Here is a 15,708-nt window from a genome sequence, read left to right on the forward strand (position 1 = left end):
TACCACTAGAGATTTCAGCTCATTTTTTTCTGAGATTTTTTTCTGAGAGGGCTTTTAGGTTCTCAAATGGGTTATAATTCTTTTCTTTTTGTCTATATTTATAAGCACTCACAGAAAGACAGACATAAACCATTAGAAATATGATAAAATAGCATCTGTTAAATACTGTTAAAGGTAATGACTGCTGCAGTTTTCATAAGGCTCCGCAGGCAATACTAAGGAATAGAACAGGCAATGATAAGACCAGAATGGAAACAGCCTTTTATTCTAAATTTCATATGTACAGGGAAAGCCGTTTTACGCAGTTTTGTAAACTCTGCATAAAAGAGCCATTGTCATCCAATGTCACTGTGTTTACATGAGTAACAATTTTTAAACACTGGAGTACATTATTAACAACAAAAACCATTACCAAACAGGCATAAAGACAGATATATGTGCTGAAATGTCACATATATTCTAAAAACTGGTTGATGCAAAAATAAAATGTGCCAGTAAAAAAAAAAAAAAAAAAAAGGCATATTTTAAATCACACAATCTACGATTTTTCTTTTTTCTTTCTTTTTTCAAGCATGATATGTTGAGTCTTAATCTCAAGCCTTTTCACATAAGGATTTGCAGGCACTTTAGTAACCCAGCTATATATTTACCATACATGAAGTTCAGACCAACAAACATAAAACCAACTGCTGCAAAAGAAATTCTCATATCCCATATGCACATTAAAATATCACTGCTAGAGCAATCTTATTTCAGTTATTTTTGGACATTAACATGTTTTCAGGATGACGTGTAACAGATTTTCTCCATTTATCTCTTATTCATACGTTTTAGAGTTTCTTTTTAATGTGGTACCACAATGCAAAGGTACAACACATAGAATCACAAGGTGATCATCCATAAAACTTTACAAATGATAGAAAAAAGAGTTGGGGTCTATGTGTTTGTTTTCTGGGGTTTTTTTTAGTAGTTTTGTTTTTTTAGTTTTTTGATCCAAAAAGAAGGTCTGATTGCATTTTGTCTTGCTCTAAGCCCTCCTCCCAACCTTCCCACAATAAAGACAAGTGAATTATAATCATATATAGGATGATTGTGGGGTAATTCTTCCCTAATTCTTTTCTTAGGTACAATTTCACATGACCTCATACATTTTTAAGGAAAACAAATCACAATCCAGCCTTACATTTTTCCACAATTCCTCATATTTCATGAAAGAACAAATATATCTGTCATAGTCTGGACTGAGATTTTATTTATAAATTTAATACCCTCTCTTTAGTTATTTCACTGGTAAAGTACTACATGTTAAGATATAAGACACTGTAAAAGGATTCCCAGGATAACTGAAAGCCGTAATGTTGTTTTGCTTATGAATCAGGATAAAGACTTTTTAAATGAGCTCAGAGAAAGAGAATGTGTGCATAACAGGAGAAAAACAGTTTTTTTTAGAATATAGACAATTAAATATTGATCAACAAAGACTGTAAATGATTCCACCATAAAACATCTTAGAACTTTGATCTTGAGTGGACTTAAGCTTTATCCACTCAAGAGTGATATGTAACCCAGCCTCCACTCCAAGAGAAATAATAAAGATGTGTCAATGCCTTCTTCAACTTCAAATTCTTTAATTTATGCCACAATGCTGTATTTTGTGCAATAACTCACTGCAAAGTAGAACACATTAGAGTAAATCCTAATAATAAGCCATTGACAACTACTGGACTGGGCTAGGACGCTTGGTAACCAACACGCTGCTTACCTATAGTATGATTGTCAAATGGTGGAAAATCCTTCCATGAATATAACACTTGAGACAGAATGGCAAAGACATAAGGCCTATCAATTCTTTGCCCATATTGCTAAAGGCACTGAAACAGACAACAGATGTATTCCTTAGTACCATCAGTTTAAACAGTTTTTGAAATACAAGTCTTTATATGAAAATGTTCTTTATTGCATGATATGTTGATCGTCTTTTTCTTCAACTCAAGAATAAAATGGCCTTCCCTTTTCTGGAGTTTGTAATCTGTTCAGCCTGGCTACCTGAGATGGTGAAGGTGGTACATCTTGCCTGAAAGGACCTTTCGGAGGGACATAATTAGGGTCCTGAATTTTCTTATATGAGTCATAGTTGTTAGGCCCTTCAGAAGATGTCTTTTTTTTCAGTTGTTGCTCTTTCCGCCTCTGTTCTTGACGGAGCAGTTCTTGTGTTTCCAGCATTACCCGTGCATTGAAGCCATGTCCTCCCATGTAGCCGTTTCTTGATCCTTGGTAGCTGGAATACCTGGGGTTTTCCTTTGCAGTCTGGAACCCTTCACCAGGAGAGTAGCTCTGTTCCCAGGAATCTTGAGATACAGAACTTGCATTTTTTCTGCTCTGCCTGAAAATAAGAACAGAAAAATGTTTTAAAGAAATCTGCAGGATGCTCTTAATGTTTAAACAATAATCATTAGAAGAATGGGAATTCAAGAGCCAAGTCAACTTTTTCATAAAGGAGATTTCCCCCCCCCCCCAGATGGGACTCTCAGCTGATGTCAGCCTTGCAGCTCGGAGACTTCTTGATAAGTGTTCTTCTTTTCCCCCCAAAATGGCCACTTTGTCTCTTTTGCATTTTAGATATATTTCCAAAGCACTGCAGTAGGGGAACGGAATTTGGCAGCCAGTACAACAATCATAATTAGAAACTTTAAGATGTTATAATTCAACTGGAAACCAACAAAACAGTCTACAAAAACATTGCCACAATGCCAGAGAAACCAGATAACAGCAAGCACGTGTAATGAATGGTAAGTCAGTTATGAAAAAAATTAAAAAGGCAACAGGTTGATCCATTTAATACTTGCTTTAAAGCTTTACAAGTCTGCTGACAAAACTCTTCATTGATGTACAGTACCAATGAGGTTATGTTCCTCCAGAATCCCGAGTTAGGGAGTTTTGTATTATCAGAACTATTTACCAGCATGCTATATCTTTCCTGAAAGGAATGGCAGGGATAACCTATTTTGCTCATTTTCTGACTCCACAGGGTAGATAAATAAATCAAATGCATATAGGAATTACAAATTCTTATTGCTTTTTTGCAATAAATCATCACGTTATTTCAAGGAAACATTATTGTTTTGAAATATCTTTAATTTACTGTCAAGCCACTAGATGCTTTATGAATTTAAAATAAGGTTGGATATGATAAAGTAAAACAATTTTGTGCTGGAATAAGAGAGACACCCACTTTGAGATTAAAATTAGTGTAAGAGAATCATGCAGTAAAGCAAAATATATTGCTGCATTAATCAATAAGAAAGTCATTTCACTGCTGTATATATCGCTCAGGTTTTCATGTCAGCACATAGAATAAAAACAAGGCTCAGTTTTGGCTTAGTGGATTCAATAGGCAGCTGGACGTCAGGAGACATGGGCAGTCTTCCCACTACCGATTTATGGGGCAAGTCACTTAACCTCTCTGTGCTTCTCTTTCCACATGTGTAACTTGGCGACGACTATGCTTTCCCCCATTTGTAATGTACTCTGTGATCACTGGATGAAAACTTTTACTATTCCACATAAATGTAATTTATTATTATTATTGTTGATGTCCGCATACCCTTCTTTACAAAACAAGGTCTCTGGGCCACAGCTCTATTGCTTGCTTGTACACGAGCAAAGTGAATGACCCTTAGGGTACAAAGCTTCCAAAGTTTCTGAAATATGGCAAGATAACTTTTCAATATGAAATATTAGCTTGGAGGTAAACATTACTTAGAACAGTTTCACCTGGGAAATGGTAATGACTAACTGAATAGACTTCATTTAATTACTGTTTTCTGGTCCTAGCTCAAAATTAGTTGGACCATTTGTGTTGTCTTTTGGGGAAGACTTAAGAAATATAATTGAAGAGGTTTTTATTTGCGTAAAGTGCTCAACATTTTAACTTAAAAGATAAACAAACTGAGCTGCTTGAAGTTACACAAGATGGAAAGTAACCAAGGTTAAGAATAAAACCAGTGCATCGTGTTAATCATAAAACTGTAATTATATCAATGAATTTGTGATCCAAACGATATTAGTGATAGTGAGATTTCTTCCTAGGTTCATGAAAAAATCTCCGATGATTGAAGAGCTCACTGATGTCCCATTTGATTGTTTTATTACTGGCAACTTTTTGAACCACAGAATTTCAGCAGCACAATTTTCTAACAATTCCCTTCACCTGGAGCTGAGAATAATCACTTGTGTTCGTAGCCATGTCAAGGGTCATATGAACCCTGCAATTAAATGCTCATCAAATGCACACTAATAAGCGTTCTTATTCATTACTTATCATTTTTCACACTAATCAATAGATTCAGTAAGTTTTCTCTTACACTCTTACGCATTAAACTTCTCTGTTTCCTATGGTTATTTTCCAAATTTGTGGTCAACGAAATTTCTCTTTAAAAATATGAATTTCTGAAGTTGGAACTTTGCATTACAGCTCTCCAGCTTTTAGATACTACAGTGACGGCTACGACAGCAAAACCCAAAACACAGGTTCAAAATGCAGGATTCATATTTTCCCGGTGATCTATGCCTTAACGGAGCTAATGGGCCTGAAATGGACTCCAGTTTGTTCAAACAAGCCCTTAATGTTATTATTTATACAGGGTTTGGTGTTTTTACCTCCATGTCATCTAACCCCTGAATCTGTCTGAGCCTTATTTATATCACGACAGTCCACTGGTGGAGCGGCACCCTTTGAGAATTACAAGGTCTGAAAAATCCTAGTATAACATGGCTCGAGAGAGAGCCTTCCTGTGCCATCTCTTCATACTCACACTGTCATGATCCTCTAATTAAGCCACTCTGTGCCAAAGTTAGTTTGGGGTATGTACACGCAGTCAGAACCTTTTTATATTTATTTACCTTTTTTAATTACCTCTTCCTCTGAAAGACATACTAAAATGCCCAAAACATACCGTAGAACCTCAGAGTTAAGAACACCAGAGTAAAAACTGACCACTGAACCCAAACCTCATCTGGAACCGGAAGTACACAATCAGCAGCAGCAGAGACCAAAAAAAGCAAATATAGTACAGTATTGTGTTAAATGTAAACTCCTAAAAAAATAAAGGGAAAGCAGGATTTTTCTTCTGCATAGTAAAGTTTCAAAGTTGTATTAAGTCAATGTTAAGTTGTAAACTTTTGAAAGAACAATGATGTTTTGTTCAGTTACGAGCATTTCAGTGTTACGAACAACCTCCATTCCTGAGGTGTTCGTAACTCTGAGGTTCTACTGTACTTCTTCTCAGAAAAACTATTTTGAGGTTTGAGGTGTAATCCACTCTACAGAAAGCAAGAGGTATAGGGGGAAAAAACAGTAATAGAGCTGCCATTTTGAAAAGTTTCCTTAAAAAAACCCCAAAACCCAGACCACCATAACTTTTAATCTCCTTTTTTCATTTTCTTCCAAACTTCCCAGAAAAATTCTACTCTGAGATGAGTTGTGACATGTGAAAACTCAAGAGATATGGTTTCTTTTGCAGAATAGAGGAGAGGATAATGGGGTTCAAAATCAGGGACTTAATTGCTAAGCTAACTTCACCTTTAACTATGAAATGTCTATGGCTGCTGCAAAATAAAATAGTGAAATGGCCTCTTTTGCAAGGGTTCAGCAGTTCCTGGTGCTGAGATGTATATATAACCATTACCAGCTCCCCAAAATCTATATAAAGGGACCAAAGCAAGGGCAACATAGTAATATGTAAGGCATACCCAAGTCAAGGAAGTTTTCAAGCTTAAAGTACCCGTAGCGAAAGGCAGCTCCATTCTACCTCAGCTCTTGTCACAGATTTCCCCAATTAACGTCTGAGAATTCTAAAAACTCTCTACATTCACATACAGTGTTCAAGTGTAGCTGTTCTTATGTAACCTACACGACAAGCTGGGTAAAATTCTGACCACTCATTTTACTTCGTATTTGGCTTTTTAAAAAAATTAACTCTAATCAGTTCATTGGCCTGTGAACATTTTATGACTACAGATTTGTTTAGACGAAAGGATATTAATTCTCAGCATTCCAATGTTAATGATCCAGTAAGTTTGAAGAAACCCGTATGCCAGAAACTTGGATGTGGCTCAATTTTGGATAGCATTTCATGGTTGTCTCCACGTTCTTTTGTTTGATTTCTCGTTTTTTTAACTATATGTCTGTGTATCAACATCACAAGACTGATTTTTGGTTTGGTAAGAAATTAAGCAACACAAAACTATGACATACAAAAAGGGTGCAAACACCCCTCAATTTGTTTCTCTCCTCTGATCTGTTTCATACTCAAGAGATTCTTTTCTAGAGGGGGAAAATGATACTAGATAGTCCCACAGGATCCAGGCTTTAAGGTGCATGCATTAAGCACAGCATTTTCCTTCCACAAATGAAATTAGCTCCAGGCTCACATATACCACATAGTTTTAGACAGTTACTATACCTGGGTAATGAACTATACTGGCGCTGAGCTTGTTGGAAACTTTCTCTTTCTTCTTGTCGTTGCCGCTGCATCTGAACTTCTACAGATACGGAGTGTCTGCCACTCTGTGAGTATGTCTTGGAGTTTGGCTAGAGTATGGAAAGTTAAGCAAAATAATTAAGCAAAGCATGAAAATATCTACATAGGAGCAATTGACTCAATTACTGTTATATATCCACACACATACTTTAAAATGTTCAAATTCAAATGTTCAAATTGGTTTTCCCGTAACTGCAATAAATTCTGACCTTGAACACAATGTCATCTGTTATGGGCTATATTTTAATCTAACCCTCTATTTTGGAAACGTTATCTGAGAAATACTAAGGGTTGAACTGTGATTCGCTCTTATATGAAGGAATACCTAACTCCATGTGAAATCGGTGGACCAGATACTCAGCTGGGGTAAATCAATATCATGTCTGTGACGCTATGGCTATTTATACCGGCTGAGGATCTGACCCCACGTGAGTAAGGATATCACAGTCCGGCCTTAATGTTTGCACACCATTAATTAGTTCAAATGAGAGCAAACACTGCTTCTTACTATGTAATGCAGTAATGTGCGCATGTAGGGATGGATTCTCCAGTCAGCTACAAACAGAGCAAGTTGTTTGTGCACAGGGGGAATCGCTGTCTGGTGTGAAGGAGGTGACAGTCGCCTCTTGCGCCTGCTCCACTACTTACTGCCTTCCCCACGGGGATGCATTGTCCTGCATAAGGGGGGGGGGAATTGTGTCAGGGAGGGGGAGGGCAGGTAAGGGAAAGGGAGGGAAGGGCAGGAATCGTGGCAGAGTGAGATTCTGTCACACCTAACTGTCTGCTCGCCTGCTGCAGCTTCAAATTGCTTTGGGGCCAGGCAAAGCAGAATCAGGGAGTCACGGTCACAATCCCCTTCCATTGTGCCTGTCCAGAGAAAATTCAGCCTGTAGTCTTTTGAGTGCCTTCAACTGGTAGTTCTAATAACAGTAATACCAAGTATAGGAAGTTCCCTGTTGTACTACTGTAATCCACAATCCTTAACTGGAAGCTGGTGGTGTCTGCAAGTAGAGACTGTAAAATAAAGAATGATGGATTATTTATTTAAAGACAGATTTTCAGAGGCACTGAGCACTTATAAGAGCAGCAGATGCTGAGCACCACTGAAACTCTGACTCTTAAGGTACATCTACACAGGGATAAAAGCTCCATGGCACAGCTGGGTCACCTGACTTGGGCTTGCAAGATCCCAGAGCTTAGACTCCAGTTTCAGCCTGAACATCTACACAGCAATTTTTCAGTCCCAGAGCCCAAATAATTTTTATGCCTGTGTAGATATACCCTTAGTCTTTAGCGGCTTAACTTGAAGTCTGTCTTCCTTATGAAATAAGTACATACACTGAACTTACGTACAATGTACCATTCAAAATACCACTTCTCTCTGCTTGGATATGATCCATTCAACAAGCATATATAATCCTTCCAGAGAAAATGCTAGCAAGTCTTGTGGAGAGACTAGGGCAACCCATACCTCATGGCAAGGATTTCAAGTACCATTACAGCCGGGATGTAATTGTGGCATTGAAATTATTGAGCATTACATTGAGTTGAGGTGAAAATGGGCTATTGTTTTGATAGTACAGAGCACTACAAGACTCCAGTATGAACATGTTTCAGATTGCATGGTTTCAAGCTCTTCAGTATGTTGCCGATAGAGCAAACAATGTTGTGTGTGAGAGAGATAGGTGAAAACTAGTTATTAAAAAAACCCAGAATTTTTAGCTTTTCTCTAAAAAAATTATTAGCTATGTTGGTGCATGAGTCATGTTCAGCCACTTTTTGCCTTTTCCTCTATTTCTTTCACTCACAGTGAACATCTCTTTTGTTTTCTGCCATTATAATTTTTGCAGCAGACATACGCAGTAGTGGCTGACACATCTGAAAGATAAAAGGTTTTTCAAAAGCTCCTCACATTTTGAAGGCAAATGTAAAAAAAAAAAAAGAGTTGTAATTCTTGACTTAAGCTGCTCCTTTGTTTTAATAAGAATTCAGGTACTTGAAAGTAGCCAGTAAAACATAAAATGTGAGACAGGTCTACAGCTGCCAGAACCTCTGTTTTGAACAATGATATGCATCAGATGGAACATCAGCAGCAGCTCAAAATCTGACAAAATTTGGAGAGCAACTGTTTTACTTGTTAGTAGAAGATTATCGTGTACAAGAATCAGTTTGAAAGCATAAAAAGGAAAATGACTGGTACAGGGAAGCATAGGAAAGAGAAAAGGAGGACTTGTGGCACCTTAGAGACTAACCAATTTATTTGAGCTTATGCTTTTGCGGATACAGACTAACACAGCTGCTACTCTGAAATATGAAAAAGAGTGCATGATACAATAATGGTGCCTACTTTAGGGATAGATTTACTCTCACAAAGCCTCAGTACAAATATTCATAACAAAAAAACCCTTAAAAGAAATGTGTGATGATGAGGCAATAAATTCAGAGTGTCATAAACAGGAAACTCACTGAGCTAAAAAACTCTACTGAATATACATATCTAATAATTCACACAGACAAATTTCCTTACAAAACTTGACAGACATAAATGAAAAGAAGAGCATTTCACTTCTTCTACAGTACGTTTCCAATTTTCCTGACTTTATTGTCAATCTTGTGATAGTCTGTATTTTACTTAATGCCCCCTTTTTATGGAGGCAAGTGATTATATGAGAATTTCAACTTTCATTTAATAAATAAGATTAAGAATCTAGCCATTCTGGTTACAAAATGATTAAAGAGAAAAGCTTGAAATTGCAATGCAGTAGTATCATAAACATTCAATAATCAGAAGGCAAATAATCTTTTCCTCACATATTTATTATTCATGTTTATTTTTTAAAAAAATGATTTTAAGCCAATCTCATGATTTCTGGGGACCCGATTCATTATTTTTGAATGCTTGGGGTTGGAAAACCTGTTCGGTGCATACAGTTATGTGCGCACGCATTCACACACACTAATATAAACAAAGTAACCATGGAAACATTACTACAATGATAGATGCTTTAAAAATGTTCAGAGGTTATGGTACCAACTGTCAAAAGTGGGTGCTTAAAGTTAGGCACTTAAATCTGCATTAGACACCTTAATACCAGTTAAAGACTCTAAAATGTGTCTCTGTATGGGGGAAGGTATGTGGGCTATTAAAGCACCAGGCCCATGAACGGTTTCTGAGCGGGGCATGGATTCGTAGTCACCCAAGTTTGAAAATTGCACTCAATGGTCAACATTTTCACGCTGAGGTGTCTTAAGGAAGGCACCTAAATCAACGTCCCTGACTTTTAGAAGTGACAAGCGCCTGCAACTCCTATTAAAGTCATTTGGAGTCAAATTTGCTCAACACATCTAAGAAGCAGGCCAGTTATTCATTTGCTTATGGTACGTCTACGCTGTAATTAAAGTCCCACAGTTGGCCTGACTCAGGCTCCCAGGGCTCAGGTAGCGTACATGCTCGGCCTGGGTTCTAGGACCCTGCAAGGTGGGAGGGTCCCACAGCTTGGGTTGTAGCCCAAGCCCAAATGTTGACAATGCAATTAAACAGTCCCTTAGCTCAAGCCCCGCGAGCCCAAGTCCATTGGCACGAGCCAGCTGTGGGCATCTAATTGAAATGTAGACCTACCTTAAGTGATTGCCTTTAGATCTGTCCATTTGTAAATGTTGGTTATAGAATGGATTCAGATCTGAATTTAGACATCCAAAGTATGGCTAATGAAAACCTTATATATCATTGATGTGATATCACACCAAAAATCTCCCAAATTTGCTCATCTTTTACTTAACTTGATAAGAGAACTTCAATTCTACACATAAAGCTTTCTCTTTGTAAATGATTAATTGAGAAAAACGTATTTAAAAGGGTTGCCACAATACTAAAATTTAGTTTACAGGTAAAATGTATCTTCTAAAGGAAATTTGTATGTTAGGATTTGTCAGTTTCATTTCAGCCCCCAAAACACAACACATATGCACATAATTTATGTTACTACAAAAATACTGTCATAAATATAAAGGGAAGGGTAAACCCCTTTAAAATCCCTCCTGGCCAGAGGAAAAATCCTCTCACCTGTAAAGGGTTAAGAAGCTAAAGGTAACCTCGCTGGCATCTGACCAAAATGACCAATGAGGAGACAAGATACTTTCAAAAGCTGGGAGGAGGGAGAGAAACAAAGGGTCTCTGTCTGTCTATATGCTGCTTTTGCCGGGGATAGACCAGGAATGGAGTCTTAGAACTTTTAGTAAGTAATCTAGCTAGGTATGTGTTAGATTATGATTTCTTTAAATGGCTGAGAAAACAATTGTGCTGAATAGAATGACTATTTCTGTCTGTGTGTCTTTTTTGTAACTTAAGGTTTTGCTTAGAGGGATTCTCTATGTTTTGAATCTAATTACCCTGTAAGGTATCTACCATCCTGATTTTACAGAGGGGATTTCTTTACTTCTATTTCTATTAAAAGTCTTCTTGTAAGAAAACTGAAAACTTTTTCATTGTTCTCAGATCCAAGGGTCTGGGTCTGTGGTCACCTATGCAAATTGGTGAGGATTTTTACCAAACGTTTCCCAGGAAGTGGGGTGCAAGGGTTGGGAGGATTTTGGGGGGAAAGACGTGTCCAAACTACGTTTCCCAGTAAACCCAGTTAGAGTTTGGTGGTGGCAGTGGATATTCCAAGGACAAAGGATAAAATTAATTTGTACCTTGGGGAAGTTTTAACCTAAGCTGGTAAAAGTAAGCTTAGGAGGTTTTCATGCAGGTCCCCACATCTGTACCCTAGAGTTCAGAGTGGGGGAGGAACCTTGACAAATACATACCGAGAATAAAGGAAAACCTCCATGGTGAAAATATTTAATGTCTTACAACACAAACCATGCACTTGGAATACAGCACAAAAACATGTTAACACCTGTACGAACAGGGTACTGCAAAGAAAAGTATAATTATAATAATTCTTTGAAGCCATCAAACAAACCTGGCAACAGCTCTTAGTGAAAATTGCAAAGAACTCTGTCCTTGTTTGTGATGAGATGTATGACAAGTGACCTTTTAAACCAAAAAGCAGTCAAGGCTGCAACAACAACCAAGGCTGAATTATACACATAAATGTATGTTCAAGTCCTCAACAATACATTTAAGTGATGATAGTAGCTTCCCAATCAGCATCGTTCAACAGAATACAGGATACTCATCTTGTAAAATGAAAACTCAACATGAAGGTGTGACATGTATGAAATTAAACAGCTCTATTCTTAAATAGACGCTACTTTAAAATCTGGCTTGGGGAAGTTACACATTTCTATAACTTCACTGATGCCATTAAAATAGCAAATCTAAGATATTATTTTGCATGGAATGCGCTGACATCATTAATCTCTCTAGGCCATACTGTATCCTTCACTACCACCAACAGCGGGACAGAGGTTTTAGTGAACTCCAGCCTGGGGAGAGTGTAGAAGGCAGGAATTCTCAGCAGCATTCTCCCCCTTTATCGAAGAAGTCTCTCCAGGGAGTTCAGGATACTATCCATGGAACTATCCCACCACCAAACGTGTGGGTCTTTTGTGGGTAAGTTAACGCAGATGTATTCAGTTTCCCTCTCTGCAGGTTGGAATCCACACCCTTTAGGGCAGCGGTAGATTCCATGATTGTGTGGTTCCTGTAGAGTTGCACTATCACAGAGCTAGAGAGGGAGAGTTTGTGTGTGTGCACGCATGCATGAGAGAGAAAGAAAATATGAGGGGAATCCTGGATCCAAGGCCTCTGAAGATTTTGGGGAATCTTCTAGCTTAAGAGATGAAACTCACAGTACCACCTACTGTCCAGGGTGAAAGAATTCAGAGAAACTTTGAGTTAAAATTTGCAGAATTTCCTTGCACCTACATAAAAACTAATAGAGCTAATAGTTCCTTATTATTTTCTCAATTAAAAAAGTCACCATTAATTATCTGAATACATTTGTTTAACTTTTCTAGAAAAGGCTTCATAGTTTAACCCAAAAATTGCAGCAAGTTCATGGCCAGTTTGTAGACTTAAGGCATTAAAAACTTTTGATGTACCTATGTTCAGTAGAATTAGAAATAGATAAGATAGCATGACCTTGCCTGCTTTATGTACAGATGTGCTTGACCCAGATGAAATGTAATCCATTATCTGTGGGTTTCAAAATGTACAATGATATAAAACATTCTATGGATCTAGAGATGTCCTTGAGGAGTATTTTTACCCCCATCTCTTTGTTTACATTGCTACAGGAAACAGAACATATCGTAATATTCCCTTTAAGTAATTGCCAGCAGGCATTTTATTCAAACACCATGTAATAAGAAAATTCCATCTCTTTGTATACCTTCTCTACGGAGTACGTACTGAAAACTGAAAAGCATTAGAATTAAGATTCTGATTTTATGTATCACCGCAGATGGAAAAATAACAGTCTCTGTGGCAGAAACCAACCACCGTGCATTCAGAATTTTGAAATTCTGTCCTATTTGTATGAATTCCATTATATAAGCTATAAATATATTGAAATACAAAATGTGATAATTGCATTTTTTAAATCTGCCACCTTCATTTCATGTGGGGTAAATTAGAATTGCCTAATTTAGCATAATTTGAACTAGAAATACATACTTTTCAAATATAAGATTTTTAAGAGGGAACCTAAATCTTCGCAAGGAAGGTATGATATTGTATTAATTCCCTTAATAGTTGACAAAGAGAAGGATAGGATTTACATACAGAATGAAGGGAAGGAGTCTTTGGGCAGGACCACCTACATGGCTATGGTTCTATCTCTGGACTTTGGGGAAAGAAAAAACATTGTTTGGCTTTTAATGTATAGTTAGTTCTTTTACATTTTGATCAGGGCTCTTATATCTTGGAATAAAAATTCTTAAGATCTTATATCATAAGCCAATTTTAAGATCAATTTAAAAACTATGAATATTTAAATTCTCATTCTCCTTTTAGTGATGAACCTGTTTCTGCATAATTTACAGCTACCTGTCCTTTAGTACTTCCTGTTTATCTTCCAAGTCTTTGCTTCAACATTGACTGTCATGTGTTTTCCCAGTCAGAAATAGTGTTAAAGTGCTGTTGCAACTGCAGATACTCATAAAAAGCTGACCTTTCTTGTTTTGCATTGTTGGGTAAGTTGTTCAAATTATTTTAGGTTTTATCTTCTAGGAATGAGCTATTAAGTCCCTATGATTTTGTATAAGGCTTCTAGGGATCAGAGGATAGCAAAAAGTGACAGAAAGGATAAAATTTCCATTATGTCTGTTTTAGAAACAGGGAAAAGGCCTGAGGTGGAATAAAGCAACAGAGAAGAGAGATTTTGGAGTGAGAATTTCCCAACACCTGTTATACCAATCTATTCTTCATTAGGTTGTTAAATGTTTTTGAGCCTTTACCTTATGGAAACTATTCAGTGATTTGTCTGTTGCAAAATAAAGTGTACAATTAAAATCCTATACCCAAAACAGTAGTAATATAGTCAGTTTTGACCAAATTAACTGTTGCCTTAAAAAATAAAGGATCTTTATTTGGTGCATAAGTATTTAGGAGTAAATTCTGTCTAACTGCAATCCCTCATGATATCAATATTCTGCAGATTGAATCATCCAATTAGATTATGAGTGACTGGAAGGGAATGTTTTTGTGAATGGAAACTGCAATGCTCCTTTTTTAGCATCAGTTTTCGTGTGAAAAGGAGTTTTTAATGCTTTTTGGGTGGTAGGTGTGTTTCTTGGAGCAGGGCTGGGAAGCAATGCACTGTTTTCAATTGATTCAATTCCTTTTTTTCTTTTAATTGGGTGGTTCAATCCCCTGACATTTAAGGCTATAATACTTAGTTGTTGTGTTTTTGTTATTGAAGGTGGGGATCGGTTAATTAAAATGTGACTAGACAAAAATACATTTAATACAAGATATAGAAGAAATTATAGCCCGAATCCCACAACTCCAGCATTGGTTCAAAGATGAGTTTCAGCAGACTTAATACTCACAACATGGAAAAGAACAAAAAAAACCCAGTCACAAAACATTGGCACTGAACTGAAATATCAACACAAAATGTCTCCAGCTTTTGAGGGGAAATATGACATAGCGCCACCAAACATCTTAAGTTTTAACTGATATAGAATGATGCCACACCAGACTCTGAATGTAGACTGGTTCCTTTGCATGTCCACTGCTATTTATTTACAAATATAAATTACACCTTTATTACACCAAATATTGGCTTGATTTCTTGCCAGCAGGATAACAATGGCTTGTTCATATCCCTGCGTTACTTTTCCATTTTAGCTGAGTAACATCACGTATATGTTGTGCACCCAATGCAATTGTGAATTCTCTCGCTCTCTCTCTCTCAAACACAAATAAGTGGTTAGGGACAAAAAAAAATAAGCAGGCCATGAGAAAGTTAACTTTTTTAAATCCCTTCAACAAAACTATGAGCTGACAGAAAAATTACTTTGGACTTTAGTGGACTATGGATTTAAAAAAAAAAAGCTTAATAATTGTTAATGAAGAGAGAATGGTTGAAAAAAATCGATACATCATTCAAATGACCTTGACCAAATTTTTATAATTGTACCTTGTTATTTTAATATATGTGCTCATCTCATCTTTCACACGCCAACATTTTCAGTATTTTAAAAAACACTTTAATGTGAATTTAGTGTCCATGAAAGGGGCTGGATTAACAGCCTTAAAGATTCAAGTCCTTTGTTATAAACATAACAGGTCCAGGTAGGGCACTCCCCAGCTACAGAGCAGTAAATACAACCTGATGGGAACTTTCAATGAAAGGGATAGTTCAGACTCCATGCCCAGGCAGTCACCAGACTCTTTGTCAAGGGTATAATTCTGTGCCAATTTGATGCAGCTTTTTGTAATAGGGACACTTTCCCACTAAACTCTGGCTGAGATTAAACTCATTTGACATACATAACTGAATTGTAGTACCTTTGGTCACTATCAACCCAGGGCGGATTGGAATTGATGACACAGAGATGATAGTCTCTCTAAGGGCTTGTCTACACTTATTGGAGGATCGATGCTGCGGCGATCATTCTCCCGTCAACTCCTATACTCCACCTGATCGAGAAGAGTAAGGGGAGTCAACGGGAGAGCATCTCCGGCGGTAAGTAGATCTAAGCTATGTGGATT

The 15,708-nt window shown here is 37.1% G+C and overlaps 1 protein-coding gene across 12 annotated transcripts in view; it reads right to left on the minus strand.

The window, feature by feature from the left end:
• Positions 1–260: 260 nt before the first annotated feature.
• Positions 261–15,708, minus strand: part of PARD3 (par-3 family cell polarity regulator) — a 650,009-nt gene continuing 634,561 nt past the window's right edge. For all 12 annotated transcript variants that reach the window (XM_073334436.1, XM_073334432.1, XM_073334435.1 and 9 more), the window contains 2 exons: positions 6,465–6,592; positions 261–2,383 (listed from right to left, as the gene is read on the minus strand). In XM_073334436.1, coding sequence (XP_073190537.1) covers positions 1,990–2,383; positions 6,465–6,592 — 522 coding nt within the window. In that variant the 3' untranslated portion in view covers positions 261–1,989. The remainder of the gene's footprint in view (positions 2,384–6,464; positions 6,593–15,708) is intronic.

The sequence above is a fragment of the Lepidochelys kempii genome, chromosome 2 (genome assembly GCF_965140265.1).
Source record: "Lepidochelys kempii isolate rLepKem1 chromosome 2, rLepKem1.hap2, whole genome shotgun sequence".
Taxonomy (NCBI): Eukaryota; Metazoa; Chordata; order Testudines; family Cheloniidae; genus Lepidochelys; species Lepidochelys kempii.